This window comes from Athene cunicularia (assembly GCF_003259725.1).
Source record: "Athene cunicularia isolate RWA chromosome 2 unlocalized genomic scaffold, athCun1 chr2_part1, whole genome shotgun sequence".
Taxonomy (NCBI): domain Eukaryota; kingdom Metazoa; phylum Chordata; class Aves; order Strigiformes; family Strigidae; genus Athene; species Athene cunicularia.
The window spans coordinates 19,582,444-19,600,743 of NW_020799095.1; the positions used below are offsets into that span (position 1 = coordinate 19,582,444).

Below are 18,300 nucleotides of genomic sequence, written 5' to 3' on the forward strand. Positions count from 1 at the left end.
TTTGATCCTTCATTTTTTATAGATCATAAAGGTAGAGGGGACTGTTGTGATGATCTGTTTTGTCCTCCCAGATAAAACACTCCACATAATTTCCCTGAAACAGATTGTACTTCAATAGATCTGCCCTAGGCCTCTCTCATAGCTCTTGGTACTCTTTCCATCCAGGAATGCCAGGCAAATATTTTGATATCATACTTTCCTCAATTTCTGGACTCCTGTCTGTTGGCACTGTTTCTGATAGAACCTCAGTAGTAAAGATTTGCATAGCAAGTTCTATGATTTATCAACGGTGGCAGGGTGCCAGGCCCCTGAAGTACTTTGAAGGTCATCACCTGTAAGCAATTGTAGTGTGCGGCATCTCTCTGCTCTCTCTAAAAATCTCTATTCCTGGAAGAAATGCTGCAAGGTACAAACACACCTGATATACATCTGCTCGCTTAATTTTGTGTCTAGTTGGAATATGTAAGCAGTGAGACATTGACTCATTTTTTTTTTTAATATACTAATTAGTGATCTAGAATGTAATTTTTGAAGAATTTTATGTAAACTAAAACAAAGCTTCATTATGTTTTGAAAATTCTGTTTTTAGAAAATGATTTATAGAGTTCTTTTTCACTTCTGTTTTCCTCATCGATAATATTTAATTCTACATCTGATGATAAATTCTTCATTTAAAATGTGAGTTCATTGACTAAATAAAAGCAAAATATGCTTTTATTTTATCCTGTTACAAGGAGGGTCTATGAAAATGCACATGCTTTTCTGGTGATTGAGTACACTGTTTTTCCAGCCTTGTATTTCATGGGGAAAGATCTGCTGTTTCCATAGGAAAAAAAAAAAAAAAAAAAAAGTTGGCAAAAACCCATGGTCTGGAATAGAATTATTCCACTATCAAACTAATGTGAGTTTCCAACCTTTTTTTGTGTGTGCGTGTGGAATAGAGCCCTATTATAACAGCTTTTTTATTGCAAAGCTTTTAAAATATGACTCATGGGTGTTTCGTCAGTGGAAACGTTTGTAAAAGATGTTAGAGTATTTTTTGTTTTCAAGAAGTCTGTTAACCCTGATTTCAAATGTTTATATACTGATCAGATGCGATAATCTCATGATTCAAATAATCTGAAAGTAAGTTGGTGTGGTTAAAAATCACTTAATCACATTTTTTGTTCATCTTTCCATATGACATGTTATAGAATAGTCCATTTTTAAAAATAATGCATGTTACTGTAGAAATTGAATTTTATGCACTTTTTTGTTTAAATATCTGACATCAGAAAAGCATGTAAATACACACTTCAATTAATACAAACATTTCAAGTGAAATATATAACTAAAAACTTTTATGTCCCAGAGGTTAAAATAATAAAAATTATCAGTATCACTGTGAATTCAGTGACCAATGACTAATTGGGATAAAGTCTTCATAGCAAAAGTAGTAACAAAAGAAGATCATAATATTAAGAAAGATGTTAAGATATACATGAAGTATGCATGCTGAAATGACCATTCATTTTATTAAGAAACATGTCAGTAACATCAAATACTCAAAATCAAAACCTAAAGCTCTATTAACTCCTGAATATATAGAACAATGTAAAGTTTTCTAACCTTTTATAAATAGGCTACTGCTGGCCTTCATGGTGAACACTGGTAGTTTAAAAAGAAATCAAAAGGGGAAGAAAAGGGACAGGGAGGAAAATACATCATGTTTCATGTACATACTTAATGTATCTGAAATGTAGCCAGATTTTCTACTTAGACCAAAAGATGTGAGATGAGATGACATGAGATGAGATGTGGCTCGTGGCTTTTTACTTTTTAGACCCACAGTGTTCCTGGTGATGGAATGAAGAAAGGACAGTTCATTTCCGTTTCTTTAACGGAAATATTTTCTCAGCCCTCCAATTTGGTAAAATAGTGCTTTATCATATGATTTGGCAGCGTCTTTTCTTTTACCAGACATAACTCTTTTCCTGGTTTCCTGCTTCTCAAAAAAACAAAAAGTGAGAGCAAGTGGCAATTACATCAGGGCTGATACTTAGTGAAAGTTTTGTCTATGTTATTTGGGAACTTCACATGAGGCACTGAGATAAAGGTGGATCTTGTGGTGAGGTTAGACTATGGTTAAAAAATCTGCATTACTCTTTTGCAAGATCTAGGTGTGACTTTGGGATGATTCTTAAATAGGAGAAGAGATCAAAAGTTTTTAGTCAAAACCTCTGCTTAATTACTTTTTGCTATTGGAAGTATTTAAAATAAAGAGTATTTTTATGAAGTTCTCAGACCTTTTTATGAAAAAATAAAAGTCTGCAGGAAAAGTTTTAGACTTTAGATTTTTCCTTCTTTTTCTTTTTAATTTTTCTTCTTTCCCTGAAATTCTATTTTAACAAACTTGTTACTAGTTATCTCAGAATTAGGAAAAGTCTGTAGACAAGTATGAACCTAACTTTCTACCTTTCCCTTCATCATTCTCCTGTATTTCAGATTACTTTATAAAGAACTGGTAACAAGTAAACTCAAATTCAACTAAACAGTTTCATTTGACAGGAGTAATATATATTTTAAGAAATGTAGTAAGTAGTGATTGAACAAAACAATGAGAATGTGTAATTTTTTTCTGAAGATGAAATATATTTAAAATTAAATACGTTTTAAAAACTTGAATTAAAAAATGGAATTTTATTTCTAACAAAAAGTGAACCTTTTTTCTCGGTGTAGTAATGGCCTATACTTATAACACCTGAAACAAGAACAAACAGTGCTTGATCCCAGGAAAACAGTTAAAACATTTCATCAGAGGCCACTGAAGCCTTTCCTTCTGTGCAGCTCTGGGAAATTAAACCCTTTTTCTTCTCACTGTAAATTGAAGATTTTCAGGATTTCTATTTTGAAGTCTATGACAATGCACTCAATTTCTGTGGTCATGAAGCTTTTAATTGTGAGTAACTTCTGATTAACTACTCAGAAAAAGAATTTACTTAGCCTGGGTCCCCTAATCAGAAAAGAAGTTTGAGGCATCAAAGCTCTTACTCTTGAAGTAATCACAAAGAATGCCAGCGACTTGTTAAGTTTTCAGTATTCACAGGAGAAGGAAGGAAAAAGGCAAATAAGAAAATTCTAAATTGTATTCATCATCTTGCAAGACAAAGATTTTCACCACAAGATCACTGTACTGAATAAGCTGAAGACGTGCCTGCCTCTCGGAAGTCGAGTGCAACTTGATTCAACTAGTTTTTGCAAGCAGATGTGATCCTGGTACTTTACAACAACTGGAAAAGGGTCAAAACAAATGCACAATTCCAGTTACTGAAAATGAGATAGCAGAAATCATGGATCTTAAGTCTGGGGGCTTTTTTCGCAATGGTTTCTTGTAAACAGTATCCAATTATGGTTGATGAAACAGCAAACTTCCCCATGAAAAAGCAACTGACTTTATTCAAGCGTACGTGGATAATGACAGAAGGTTCATATAGAGTCCACAAGATTACTCAATGTGGAGAAATAGTTGTAATGGTAAAGTTACAATATTTTATTTGGTCCTGAGGCTTAACAACTGTCATGGAAACTTCTGCAAGGATTTCAATACTATGGAAATCTTAGTACCGTATGTAGCAAAATGGAGTTGGCAAGGGCTCCCTTTACTCATTACAATGCTTGGAATTTGGCATGACCTCAGACTGTAAAAATACGACTATTTTATGTGATATCCATGTAGTTGTTTACCAAACTATTGAATTTAATTTACATGACACAAATGAGATGTTATTTTTCAGGCCAAATGAAGAGTCATGATGACATCATAAGGAATTTGACCAAAAGGATAGCATATGTGTGAAGGAGCACTGGTTTTAATTTCTGAACTGACTAGAACATGTTGCAATAGGAAAACTGGGAGACATGCAAAGAAAGAATTTTAAATGATCATTTGAATTGATTACAAAATATTGTGATTTTTAAAAATCACCCTTTTTCATACTAGTTAGCTGGAAAAATTCCGAAGAGGGTAGACCTATCCAATGCAAGTTGAAGCAAAAGAAGGTAAATCTCAATTCTGTCTACTCACATTGCTGATATCTAGAAATAAGATATCAAGCAAAGATTAGCACCTTGTAATTCAAATGACACAGCGGGGCTGCAGTAAGAGGTTTTTCATGGTACAGTGTCAGATTATGTATGCAGTGTGAAGCGCTCACCTGATATGTTATGCTAGAAGAGCTCTAGCTACAGTATCCTTGGTAGAGAAGAAAGGATAAAAATCTGTTAAGGGTGTAATTTCTGAACTGCCACAGACATTTTGGCAGGAATGATTTGCCAAGAGTTATATTCTAGGACAAATCCACAAAAAAAGATGTGAAATTAGAAATTCTTGGAGGTGCCTGAGATTCCAAGGAAGAGAAATGTTCCAAAGAAAGTGTGGCTGACAAATAAAACTAGACACTCATAGTGATCAAAGTATTTTATGACTTTTTCATTGGCTCATAGGTACATCTCCTGATGTCCAGCACTCAATCACACTTTGAACAGAAGAGTCACCAATTATATAAGATCTGGATATTCATAATGATATCAATCTTAATAGAAACATACATGTTTTGGGTGAATTGTTCTATTTGCAACTATGATTGACTGATTTTCCAACTTTATTAGCAAGTTTACTTTCAAGATTCGTCTGTTTCAATGCATGAGGGAGATGTTGGATGATGGAAAGGGGGATGTAAGGTTGAGACCCGAGTTGAAGGGGCTGGCATGGAAGTAGCACTGTTTAAACCAGATAAATCAGTCCTGGAAGAAGTCCTTTCATGTGGGGCAACTATTAGCTACCACTTGTCTTCTCATCATCTTTAGCACTCACCCAGCATAGTCCCATACTCTGTAATTGAATGCTCCAGGTGCAGCTGGTCAGATAAACGGCAGTAAAGGATCCAGGGTGAAGGGGCTGTGTGGCCGGTGCACGAGATACGGCCCAAGCTACAGAGGAGCAGGAGACCGGAGCCACACGGTGAGCCTCCCTCTCAGTGTGTGAGACCTGACAGGTCATATCTATTGCAAGACAGTGTCAGATCACAATAAGATTGTTCAAGTCAGATCAGAAATATGTTTATTTCTTCAACCAAGCACCAATACTGTCTGTTTTCAAAAACGGTGAACACAGTAACAACAGGCCCAGGGGCACTGATAATGAATGCTGATTGTGGATGTGTTTAAGTACTCTCTTCATTATAATGAACTGTGGCTTTTATCCACAATTTAACAATCATTACTGAACTTGTATATGATTTCCCGTGTTATGAGGGGAAAAAAAGCATGACTTACAGCTTGCAGATGTTGCTGAAGAATTCATTTCAAGACAGTCATTGGAAATATCACTCTGGACTTTTTTCGGATTCAAAGTTGTTCTTTCCCCTCATATTTAAAAGATTAATGTTTTAATGAATAGTATTTTACTATGACTAAATTTGTCCACTATTAATAAAGTGAGATAATGAGCCCTATTCCAAAAAGTATTTCTTTATGTAGAAATGAAGTCCAAAATGCCAGTAAACTAAGCCAGTGAGAAGAGTAGCTAATAATATGGAAGCAAAAATACAGATTTTCATATGGGCAAGTATTTATGAGCCCTTCTTATATGTTTTTGCATTTGCAGTACTATAGTCTAGAAGCTTTACTGAAGCACGCCAGCCTCACTGTCCAATTTATGTATTTGAACTTGGCTTGCAGCAAGAAATGAATGCAAAGGGAATCCTCACGAATCCTCTGCAATCCAAACTGTTATTCAAAACCATCTTACTCCATAGACCGATTAACATTTTTGTGTGTGTTTACTGAAATGCATCTGGGGTATTTTTGTTACATTTTGAGATGGCTTTACAGCCCTTTTAATTTGCAGTTCCTACTTGAACTTCCACTCCCAGGGCAGTGTCACTGCTGGTCTAAACCCAAAGTTGTCTGAAGTCAGCGAAGTCACAGCTGTTTTAACACCACAGTCAGTTTTGGTGGAGAACTGCAATTTTGTGACCCCTGAATAATCACAGCTTCCTCACTGCATTTGTTTTAAAAACCGAAGAGAATTGTGTACAACACTTGAAGATGCCAGGTTAAATGCTGGTTGTATTATTTTGCTGGCAAATGTTTCCTGAAACCACCCATGTCATTTATGAAGTTTAAAGCAGTTTTTTATTTGATCTTATCCTGCTCCTGTAGGTGTCAACAAAGATAAATCATTAAATTCAAAATGAAGGTGACAGGAACAAACCTTGCAAGATTTCTGAGGGAGCACTCCCTTGAGCCAGTCAGCACTGAAGATATTCAGTGCATTGCAGGAACCTGCGTTCCAGAACAGGTCCCATAAAGGCCTTGAAAGCAAATAAGCTCCTATTTCCACAGCTTTCAGTTAACAGGGTCCTAGCGTGCTGAAGTGATATTCTGTGTTTAACAGCTTTGGTGGTGAACGTAGGAATCAGATCCTGAGAGGATGTAAACTGGAATTACTCCCTTCACTTCAGCAGAGTAGTTCTGATTAATAGCAGCTGAAGATGTGGCATTATTTCTGTTTTATAACTGCATTCTCAGCATACGCTGTACTTAAATCATACTATTTATTACACCTTGCAGGTTTTCTCTAAGCTGGCAAATCATTTTTAGTTGGAATCTCTGAAAGCCTTAAAAGACAAAACCGAAAACAAAGAGAAACATGATATTAACGGAAAATGAGGTCAGAACATTGTTTTGTACTGCTATTATTGCCTGATTACTAGCCACAATACAAAAAATGCTGGCACATGCAGGAAGTGCTCAACTGCTGCTGCCTTGTACACTGCAGGGAACGGCTGGAGGTGCTGGCAGGGAGAGGGTGGAGGGCTGCTGTACAGTCGCACATTTGCTCTGGTAGCACAGGCATTAATTACACTCATTGCAGCAATCAGAGGAAATTGGTGGTATTACTGAATAAGAGGATCTCTTTTAAGTACCATGGGCCTAGAGCTGACAGCAGCTGTTCCCAGAGCTGGCCAGGTCTGGGAGTGGTGCTTCAGCTGGAATGCTCTTGGGTTCCAGCCCTACTGCTCCTAAGGCAGACAGAAATGATCTTCCCTTTTGGTAGGCTATGTTAAAGACCATCTAAGAAAGTTTCAGGGCCACTATGTGTGCTTCAGATTGGCCATGTGAGGTCCTTTGGGAATTAAAGCCAGGTCCTGTGTTTCCTTTGCAAGGATGATAACGCCAGGCCTTTACTGAAAGAGTGGGATTGGTCTGCATCTTAGGGGGAAGTGTGATGTGCTTATAGTACACCAGAAATTTCTTGTTACAGAAAAAATATTTAAGTTCCAGAAAAAGTGTTTTGCAGGTCAAGCGGTTGTTTGTAGAGCTTTTGGAAAAGTACATTTCGCTTATTGAAGTGTGAGAGCGTATTATCAGGATGGTGACAGTGTCTAGTTAGTTATTTGTGGAGCTGAGAGATACGTACTCCAGAGCTTAGATTCCATCTCAGAAAAAAACATATACATATGCAATGTAAGTATTATAATACTGTTCCTAAAGAGCAAAGCACCAAAATACAGAGTTAAATATGCATCTGAATTACACCAACAACAAGACTAACTGATGTTTTGCTTACTCAGAAACCTAATTGAACACCTGAGTGATTACATAGCTGAATAGTTATCAGTGGTGTGGTGTTTTTTCTTTGCATTGTTGTAAGATTTTTCTCTTGCTTGATGTACTGGCAGTGAGAAACAGGGTACCTTTTTTCAGGTAATGAGTACACAGAAAGTGAGAGTTCAAATCTACAGTTTTATATGTCAAATCTGTGACAAAGGCATAGTAGAATTTAACTGATTAGAGTGGCTATAAAAATAAATATGATCAAAGTATCTAAGGGAAATAGACAAAAAATGCAACCAAAACCTGTACCTTTTTAATATACAAAAATTATGTACTAGTAATTGATGAATAAAATCTCATCAATCCAGGTCTCATACAATTCCATGGTAGTTTTACAGATAAATTGTTTTTCATGCTATAGACATTATCCAAACAATGACTCCTATTTCTAGTTGTACGCAACATTTGAGAGGAAATCTTTACTCTTTTTTATCTGATATCCCACACAGTAAATATGACTAATGAATACTTAAGGTATTAGACAAGAAGTACGAGGCGTGATAGGTCAAAAATGTAGTAGACTATTGCTTCAGTTATTGAAGAAATATACTGTCATCTGGTTTATTGAAATAGACTGCATTTCAAGGAAATGTCCCAAGGAGCAAAACCATGTTGTGATAAAGGATGCCACATGATTGCGAGAAGGGACTAGAAGCCACCCTTTAGCTCCATTCACAGATTTGCTGCTGACTTACTGACTTGCTGTTTTAGACCACAGTTCAGCAAATCAGTTATATTTGGGTTTATCATTAAATACAGGCTAAAGCATTATTAATATAGGAAGAATGTTTTCTACTAAACTGAGGAAATGTTCTCAACTGGAGGGGAAAAAACCAAACCCTTACTTTACAATGAAGAAAACACTGAATTTGTGGCCCTAGGTTTTCAGGGCTTATTAGGTCCTATGTTAAAGGAGATACAATCTGTGTTAAAGGAATGAACAGTTGCTTCATAAGTTATAATTAAGCTGTAATTGAGGGATATTCAGCAAATAATTATTCGAGTTGGTAAGAAGGTATAACAAAAAACGTAACGTGTTTGAACCTTTCCAAAATTGCATTTTTATCAATCTGAAGTAAAAGGAAGAAACCACAGCTAGTAAATAGTTTCAGCTTTAAATGGCATAACATGAAACTCCTATTATTTATGCCAGTATTCAAGCCCTATCTAACATGGAGACAATCAGTTTTAAGTTTGTAATGGTATTAGAATATATTTTTCAGGTCTTACCCTGGCAGCTCAGATCTGATTTTCAGAAGCACCTGCTTTCCATATAGGCACCTAAACAAAGACTTGACTTTCAAAAGTGTCTCTATCTCCTGACTCCCAGTGAGGCACCCATGGCCAGATTTTCAAGTTCTTAACACACTCATGCAGAAAAACTGGTCCATGTTGTCAACCTATATGGTCAAAGCTAGCCACCTACTACTTAATTCAGCAGAGCTGCTTGGGATCTACAATGAGATCAGATTCTGATTTGTAATGTCTATGTTGTATAAATGCACATAAGGTTTGGGGTTTTTTTTCATGTATGGAGATTTACTAACTAATAGAAAAATAAAAATGTTTTCAAATGAGAAAGAGGAGATTCTGGAGCTGAATTTTTCATTAATTTATGTTTTGAACTGGATTTTTAACTGTTAAAAGAGGAAACCTTCTCTGGATTTTGTGCTTGGATAGCAGTTCCTCTTTCATTTGTTGTTTACTGTGTGATTCTCTGGGGTCTAATAATATAGTAACCTTTCCTCCACGGAGATCATTGGCTTTCTCTTTTACTTGGATGAGCCGTTTAATGAAACTTGCAGCATTCTACTGAATCTGAGATTTCTGTCCCTGCATTAAACTGAACTGGCTAATGGATTCACAAGCCAGTGGTGAGGAGGATCAGTTGGAGTCTTAGATACAGCATGATTGTATAGACGTTGTTTCGTGAGGAAATCAGGCTAACAACAACATCAAAAAACCCTTATTTGCTTCATCCATATTAATCAGTTATTTTCTACCCAAGTGTGTCTGAGTACAGTGTGTTAATCATTTCTGGAAAAACAATATAAGAACATCTTCTGAGATGGATCAGTATTTTCCTTGCCTTGATGCTCATTACAATTTAAGACATGAACTTTTTGGCCTGGACTCTGTTGTTTTGCATTGTTGCTCCTGTCTGTGAATTTTCCTTTACTGTCACGTGGAACATTACTCTTAGTGACATGCAATGTAAGTGAAGTGATCCATCTTTAAGGAGTTCATGGGATTTAATGGGGAACTAAGACGAAAATAGGGTTCTCCTAACCTGACAGATGTTATTCTTTTGCCCAGTCTATGCTGCAAAAGTAAGTGCCGTGTGGTCCTGTTTGCTGCTGCTTCTGCCTCGTATCTGGAGGCATCCACTGCAATCACTTCTCTAGGATGGGTCTCTGCAAAACACTGCTTGGGCCATGGGCATCTTTGTCTGTCTCTTACTGACCAAGATGGTAGGCTTGCATGCTCAAGCCAAGTTTGTTTTTCTTCTTTTGAGGTCACTTGGTGCCTTTTCTCTGTGGGAATGGAGTAAGCGAACCTTCCCTGCAGAGTGCAGTGGATTCAGCTGTGGGAGAGGTTTGCTAGCAACAGAGTGAAAATAGTGTAAACATAAAAAAAAGTGTTTGTTTAATGAACACACTCTGCATAAAGTAATCTAGCAACTAATCAAGATAAACAGCTTTAGTTACAGAGAGGAAAGAAATGCTTTCAAGGCACAAAAGACATCTTGTGAGTTCTTCCCTAGGGCACAAGTTCCAACCCACTTACTATTTCAAGAGAGAAAGAGACCTTTACCACTTTCAGAGCTCTTCCTCCAAGTCCCTTTTGGCAACCATATGTTCATCATATGTTCTTGCCCTGATATTCTTCAGTCCAATTTGCTGCCTCCCTTTTGATATTAACGTTTCAACTGAATGATTCTTTTTTAAAGTTTTCTCTTCATTAGAAATAAAGAATTTCGGTTCTTGGTCCAGCTCACCATAGAGAACCGATTGTAATTTTTTATTTTTTTCAGAGTTCAAGCAGATATACTAAATACAGATATAGCTTCTGCTGTTCAATGTAACATCTTCCTTACCAATTTTCATGCTGCACCGTGTGTTTCACTTTGGTCTGTTGCCTTCTGCAGTTTCAGTACAAATTTTTGCTGCAGAATTTGGCTGTTGTTTCCCATAACGTGGTACTGTTGCCACAAGTTCTATGTGTTCATTAAAATGCAGTGCCACAGATATTTTTTTAAACCAAGTCTTCACCTTGACTAAAGTCTAAGAGATAGCCTGCTGAGGATAAATATGCTTTGAGAGTTGTTTTTCTGATGTTTAACATTGTCCAGAACTGTATCCTGCCATTCAGAAAGCAGGTAAATACTTTCTGATTGCTTTGGTTCAGTATTTATTAGGATAGGTGTTTTTGCCTGCCTGGCTGTAGTATTCATTAGTGTTTGTAAAGCCTGCTTTGTATTAGAAATTTTTGTTAGCATAAGTAATGTCCCATAGGAATGTGATTTTTGGCGATGTTTGATACTGGCAACAGCCCTAATATGGACACAGAACTGGCAAAAGAAGTGCTTTTGCTGGTATAGCTTATACTCAGGGCTCTGAAATCAATAAATCCAGCCAAAACTGCTTTTGCCAGCGTAACTATACTATTAAACATTTTCTAGCACAGACCTGACAGAAACCCAATTTTCACCCCCCCAATTCTCTTGGTTATTAAATGTTATTTCATTGGGAGGTATATTCAGGATGCTACCCTATGTGTAAAAATCTTTGACCAGAATATTCTCTGATATGGATTTTTTTTTTCCACTGTTGGGGAGTGAGGAAGAGAAAAAAAATAAAATTGACCATGTCTGAGTGGCTTTTTATATCCAGAATGGCCTGACATTGTACCTTGGTTTCCCCTCGCACATGCATGCATAAACCATGGTGTAGTAGCCACAGCTAATTTTAATTGGAAAGAATTGTACATGTAGCCTAGGGTTTATGGTGTCCTTCTACTAATGGTTTGATGGGCAGGGGTGTCATATGTGTTTTCTCATGAGCTTTAGGAACAACTGAACAAATGGGATGAAACAATATGTAATGTACACTGAAGCCTTGATGTTTTGTCATTCTTCTGATGAGAACTGCAGCAAAACTGAGATTGGGTCCAAAAAGATATACTACTTTGTGCCCCAGTTATTCAATCTGTTGCAGGCAAATAAAATATGTTTACAGACACAACCTAAGTGAGCCCTTTGACCCTGCAATCATAGCTAGGTTTAGCTGTCAAAATATGTAGTTATTTAAACAAACAAACAAAAAGGAAAAAAAAAAATCAGTGAAGTAGAAAGCACATACTGTAATCAAATGAAAAGTGAAGAAGTGGCTGTCATTTCCTATATATTATGTTATGTCAATCCAGAATGTGACTGTTTACACTCCCAAGATTTCCAGGATCTTGCCAACCACTACCAGTAAGGTTGCAAAAGCCAAAGGATGTGGCTTGGCAGCATTCACCCACTTCCAAAGTGAGGTTAGTATCCCATGATGTTGCTTGCGCTCTGGAGTTGGCAGCCCCGATTGCTACAGACCAGCTCTTCTGCTCTCACAACACCAGTTGCTGCATTCATGTGAACTGACCCATCATGTCCAGCTTTCACCTAGGGCTTCGTACATACATGTAGTCCCAGCTTCCAAAGTTGCCAATCTCAGAATTTAACCTCATAGATCCTGCTTCTGTCCTCCCCAGATTCCATTGATTTCAAGGACAGAAATATATCTGAGAAGTGTATTGAGTTTAGCAAACAAAAAATGTGAAAAAAAATATTGCCAAATGAGCCTGTGAGCATCTGCTATTGCTTTTGTCTGTGTGTACAGTATGTGGGTTCCCCCTGTATGCAAACAGCGCAGTTAATTAAACACACAAAATTGCTTATTAACTGTTCACATACTACTTAGCATTCATAAGGCCTAACAGTCTAAATTTGCTTTCTGGAAGACTCTGTTTTGAAAATTATTCAAACTGCAGAAAACCACAGTGTCTCATCAAATGATGTTCAAAGAAAAGTTGTTGCAGAGGATGGGTTTCAGCAGAGGCTGGATATGGGAGCTGACTGATCAGATCTGTTTTTGTAGAGGTAGCAGAGTATGCAGCACTGTCTTTTAAACACCTGTTTTAGATGCCTTCAAGGTAAACTCCATTATGCAACAAGACAGAAGTGGCAGACTTTAATAAAAATGTGGGAAGTAATAATTGGTCATCCTTGTACAGAAACCCCAGACAGACTATGTTAATACTCAAGTCCTTTTCTGAGGCCCAGAGTTGAACTGAAAGCCTGTAGATGCTTTACGTGGGTCAGCAGGGTCCCACAAAGCTATACGTACAAATATTCTCTATAGTGATTTTCTATCTGAGAAATAGTTGAGAAACATATTAGATTGATTGAGGTTTGATTCATCCCTATAAAAAAGGATGCTAAAAATCATCAGCCTATACTTAAAGTCTTTCTGCTTAAGGTAAAATACCACTACTATTTAAAAAAATTATTATTTGAATCTAAAGAATGGACTGTGAAAAACATCTGTCTCTGAAAATACTTCTACGGGGAACAAACATTTCTGCTATGAGGTAATGGTCCATTCAGAGAAATGAAGTCTGGGATTTTAATGGAAATTTTAAGGAGTAGTCTGAGATGACAGAAAAAGGGGTTGATATTTAGAGTTTAAGATACCAAGATCTTAGTTATTATCAAATTATATTAGTATAACAGTGAGTTTCAACTGGTTTAGGGTGTCATCATTAGTATTAGAGACACACGATAGACTGTAACTACTTAAAAAAAGGAAAATGAAATATATTACGAAAATTAAATATTTACTTTCTTAATAGCTCCAAGTAAGTCACCATGTGTCTCTGGAAACGTTTCCCTTCTCCTCCTGGTATCTGTGACAGAGCTTTATCTATCCTACATTTTCTATTTCCAGATCTTTAATTTCTAAACTACACCTTTAGAGAGGCAGTGGGAGTAGAAGTTACTTAATTTTCCTCTGACAGGTAGTTTTAGTACGAAGTGAATAACCATGCTGTGTTACTCTAACCTCCTGCTTCTGACAGCAGGACTGAGGTCTCTCAACAATGTATCTGGTTGATTAAAGCATTTGTAGATGAGGCATCTCTTTTTTTCATCTTTGTCACAGCCAGTGCCTTACTTTATTATATAAAATAGAAGAGATTCCCACCCCTGTGATCAGGTGGGAATGTCTGGGCTGTTTTCTGGATTATGGAAGGGGAGGGAAAGCATTCAGTTCTCTGAAGGAACTGAATGGTGATGCAATGGATTGACCATTTAGTTGAAATGGCATCGGCACCATTTCAACTTCATTTTTTGTCCATATGAAACTATTTGCTGTGTTTCACCCCACTTTACTACCAGCCCTGGTCAAACCAAACGACTTATTTTGGCAGATAGATTATTGGGGGGAAATTGCCCACCAATATTTTATACTATCTCCTCGATAAACAACCTGGATTCTGCATTCCTCCCTTTTTTTTATCCCGTTTGCTTTATACTTCACCCTTTTGAAGGAAGGCTTAGAAAGCCTGTGAAGCCTCTTTTCATCAAAGGGGAGCTTCAGCGGTGAGTTTTAAATGCCACAAAACCACAGGTAGCAAATAACAACAGGACAGGCAAATCATCTCTTCTCCAACTCCCCATGACATTCATGGTGTCAAGACCGTTTATCTTATCTCTCTGTGGCTAGAATCTTTGTCTCTCTAATCTTTATCAAGTTTATCTACAAAATGCTGAAATCACCGAGAAAAACACCTACAATATAACATCTGGGAAAACGTGCTATTTCCTCAGTCTCATCGGGCCAAAAAGGAACTCTTTCCCTGCCACCTTCCCAAATGTCTCTGCTTTCCCTCCTCTGTAAACGTCTTCTCAGGCTGTTGCCACCCCTCCTTCACTTGCTTCCTCATACCCAGTTGTCTGATTCTCTCACTTGCACAGAGATGCCCAAACCGGTCATACAGGTTCATGAGATTCTTGTCGCTGTATTCGTTGGCTGTAAATCTAATTATTTCCAACCTTGACCTTTATCAGAAGGCCATCCTTTGTTCCCCTTCCAGGAATTCCATATATCTGCAACATGGCGTGTGAAAGTAGAAAACCCTAACTCTTCCAGTGGTACACAAGGAGCACACGCTTCTTTCTCTCCTCTGCATGCCTGTCTCTCCTCCCTAAGGCGAAACTCCCACACCACCTCTCCTGGTTTCAGGTGTAATCATAAACCAGCTGAAGTCAATTATGGGTAATGTAGTTCTCTCGCTCCCTCCTGTCTGTTTGAACAAGTGGTGCCAGGTACCTGCTAGACTGCACATTCCAGCAGGCATTGCTCAGCACCCCTAAGAGAGAGGCGCACCAAGTGTGCTCTCAGCACCTACCCGAATCCTAAGCACACTGAAGTTTTTCAGAGCTGGAGCAAGAATAAGTGCTTCTTCAACAGTGCTGATGTTTCAAACAACGATATAAGTTGGATCTAGGATAAAGTTCTCGGTTTCCAGAATGGTGAGTTTGCTTTTTTTCTTTCAAGTATCTTTTGCTGATTTAGTTTAAAATACTTTGGAAAGGCTGAAATATGAGAGTAGTTTTTTACCTAGCACTAATGCTGCAGGCAGATGCTCTCTTTTTGGCCATAGCTAGTGCCAGGTGCCTGTGGAGAAAGTGCAGAACCCATGTACATTTTGAATTTCATGATATTGTACCCGAGAGTGGTTTGGCATGTGTGGAGAAAGGCACAGCGCTTGCTAAGTGCTGGTGATTGCCTTTCCTGAGAGCATAAATAATGGTGAACCTCTTACAATTTTAAATCAACAATTTTGCTTTTTTTTCTTTTGTGAAATAAGCCAGTGTAGCTCTGTGTGTGCACACACTGTGTGGAGTTTGGGGGGTTTTGTTGTTTGGTTGGCTTGGTTTTATTGAAGCACTATATGAATTGAAATGCTCCATGCATACAGCAGTTGGACTGGCCCCTAGTTTTGTGAGCTGGGGATCAGGAGCATGCAATAGAATGCTGAACACTGCATAACAGTCCTCCCTGGTAACAAAGCGGCTATTAGAAGTCAGAAATGCAGAGTTTAAAAAGCAGATATACTCCTGAACTTTAAAATATTCATTCTCTATTAAAAGGATCCTTGAAAGTTATTATCTCTAGGCTAAATGGAGGTAAGACCTCTGTGGAGGCAAGACCTATCATGCTGACTGACCAGGAACCACTTCCCTTTGTGGTTTAAAAATAGAAACATTTAAGTGAAAGACAAGAAAGAAACAGTTCTTGTTCTCTTCTCACCTGTTATTACCACTCAGCTAATAACACATCTTCTTTGATATAGATTTATTTTTTTAAGGAGAGAGGTCAACATCTTAACAGCTTGGAAAGTCTTTGACTGGCTTTACCATGGAATGGCAATAGGCATCCTCTTGAGTGAGAGAGAGAGGGAAGGAGGGAAGGGATCACTCGTACTAGGTACATCTTGGGAGGTGCAAATCTCCACACTGGCAACACTTTTCCTAGCCCAAAACCATGTATTTGACCATGGTTAATATGAAATACTCCCATGCTGAACTTACACATTGAAACCAGTTGCACAGTGTCTGTGTTGGGTGGGAGATATACAACGGGATTTACAACACAAGTACAAGCTGGTTATTGTCATGCTAGAAGCCATAGAATTTACCTTGGGTACATTAAAACCAAGCAATACCTACAGTCGTATTCACTAAACTATATAGTACAACAATATCCTGTGGGAATGTGTTCAACAGGCTAATTATATGTTGCAATAGAAGACTTATTGAGCTTCTAAATGTTTGGTTTAAAATATGTTGTCTCTCTTCCCCCTTTTTCTCCCCTTATTATGAGAATGGCTAATCGGGTTCAGTTGCACATTTCTTTGTTATTCAACTTCCTTTTAACTCTTTACTGTAGTGATTTTCAGCCTGTGGCCAGGAATATTTGTGTTTGGTGGACAGTGTCTGAGAGATTTCTATGAAGGGTATCCAAGGGATCTAAAAACTTTGAAATTCGCTACTTCTGAAGTTGGATACCTTTTTTTCTTTATTTTCCACAACAGATAAAATCAAGCTCCTTGAGAAACTACATATGTTTATGCTACTGTAAACTTTGGCATAAGTCCCTGCAGGGAAGTCCACCCCTGAAATATGAACATACAATGCAGAACGGTTGCAGAAATGCAGAACAGTTGACAAGAAGCTCAATATGACCTGGAAATGTGCATTTGCAGCCCAGAAAGCCAACTGTATCCTATGCTGCATCAAAAGAACCATGACCAGCAGGTCAAAGGAGGTGATTCTCCCCCTCTACTCCATTCTTGTGAGACCCCACCTGGAGCCCTGCATCCAGCTCTGGAATCATCAGCACAGGAAAGACATGGACCTATTGGAGCAGGTCCAGAGGAAGGCCACAAAAATGAACAGAAGGGTTGAACACCTCTCCTATGAGGAAAGGCTGAGTTGGGGTTATTTAGTCTGGAGAAGAGAAGGCTCTGGGGAGACCTTATAGCGGCCTTCCAGAACTTAAAGGGGGGCTGCAGAGGAAAGATGGGGAGGGACTCTGCATCAGGGAGTGTGGTGATAGGATGAGGGGTAATGTTTTTAAACTGAAAGAGGGCAGATTTAGATTAGAAAGGAAGAAATTCTTTGCTGTGAGGGTGATGAGACACTGGAACAGCTTGTCCAGAGGTTGTGGATGACTTTGTCTGAAAGTGTTCAAGACCAGGTTGGACGGGGCTTTGAACAACCTGGTCTACTGGAAGGTGTCCCTGCCCATGGCAGGGGGGTTGGAACTAGATGATATTTAAGGCCCCTTTTTACTCAAACCATTCTGTGATATAAATCATGTTCCTGTAAAAGCTAAAAGACTGTATTTTTGGACAGAACAGCCAGTCTGTCAACCTAATCTGATGGTCTCTAAAGAATGTCCTCTTGTCTAAAGAGCTGACCTCTGTGGTGATGCCAGCTGCAGTATATCAAACTTCTGCACCACAAAATATGATGTGTACTTGTAAAAAAATTTGTAAAAGAATAAGCATGGGTCTGAACTATAGGCTCTCCCATCCCTTCTGCTACAAAATAGTGCATGGGATTGTAAGTTATTTTACATGATTGAAGAGCTATTTCAATACTGTTACTTTCCTGACATTTCCATACTCTCCTGCTATCACAAAAGTTTAGTCTAATTTGACCTTCTATCTTTTTAATCTCTTCTTCTATGGAAGCCTTTTCCTCTCATCTCTTTTTCTCTTGAACTCTTTTCAGTTCATCTCCAGCAACTGTGTATTTTCAGGAAGAGATAGGGTTTTCTTTCAGCAACTGAATTCCAGAATAAAGGTGTGGTCATATACTAGTGGAAAATGTATATATGTATTGGCTCTGAAATATTTTACCATATTTTCATCTGCTTCTCAGTACAGACCGGTATCTTATTTTCATTTCATCAGATTGAGCAAACATCCTTGTTAAACTGCTGATCATACTTAAACATTTTCTAAGAAGCTACAACTAGTTTAGAAATCAATGTGTATGAATAATTGTAAATTGCTCTTCTAAAAGCACCT

The 18,300-nt window shown here is 37.9% G+C and overlaps 1 protein-coding gene across 1 annotated transcript in view; it reads left to right on the forward strand.

The window, feature by feature from the left end:
- Window positions 1-15,126: 15,126 nt before the first annotated feature.
- Window positions 15,127-18,300, forward strand: part of MACC1 (MET transcriptional regulator MACC1) — a 32,675-nt gene continuing 29,501 nt past the window's right edge. Inside the window, exon 1 of the mRNA XM_026842595.1 lies at window positions 15,127-15,232. Coding sequence (XP_026698396.1) covers window positions 15,230-15,232 — 3 coding nt within the window. The 5' untranslated portion in view covers window positions 15,127-15,229. The remainder of the gene's footprint in view (window positions 15,233-18,300) is intronic.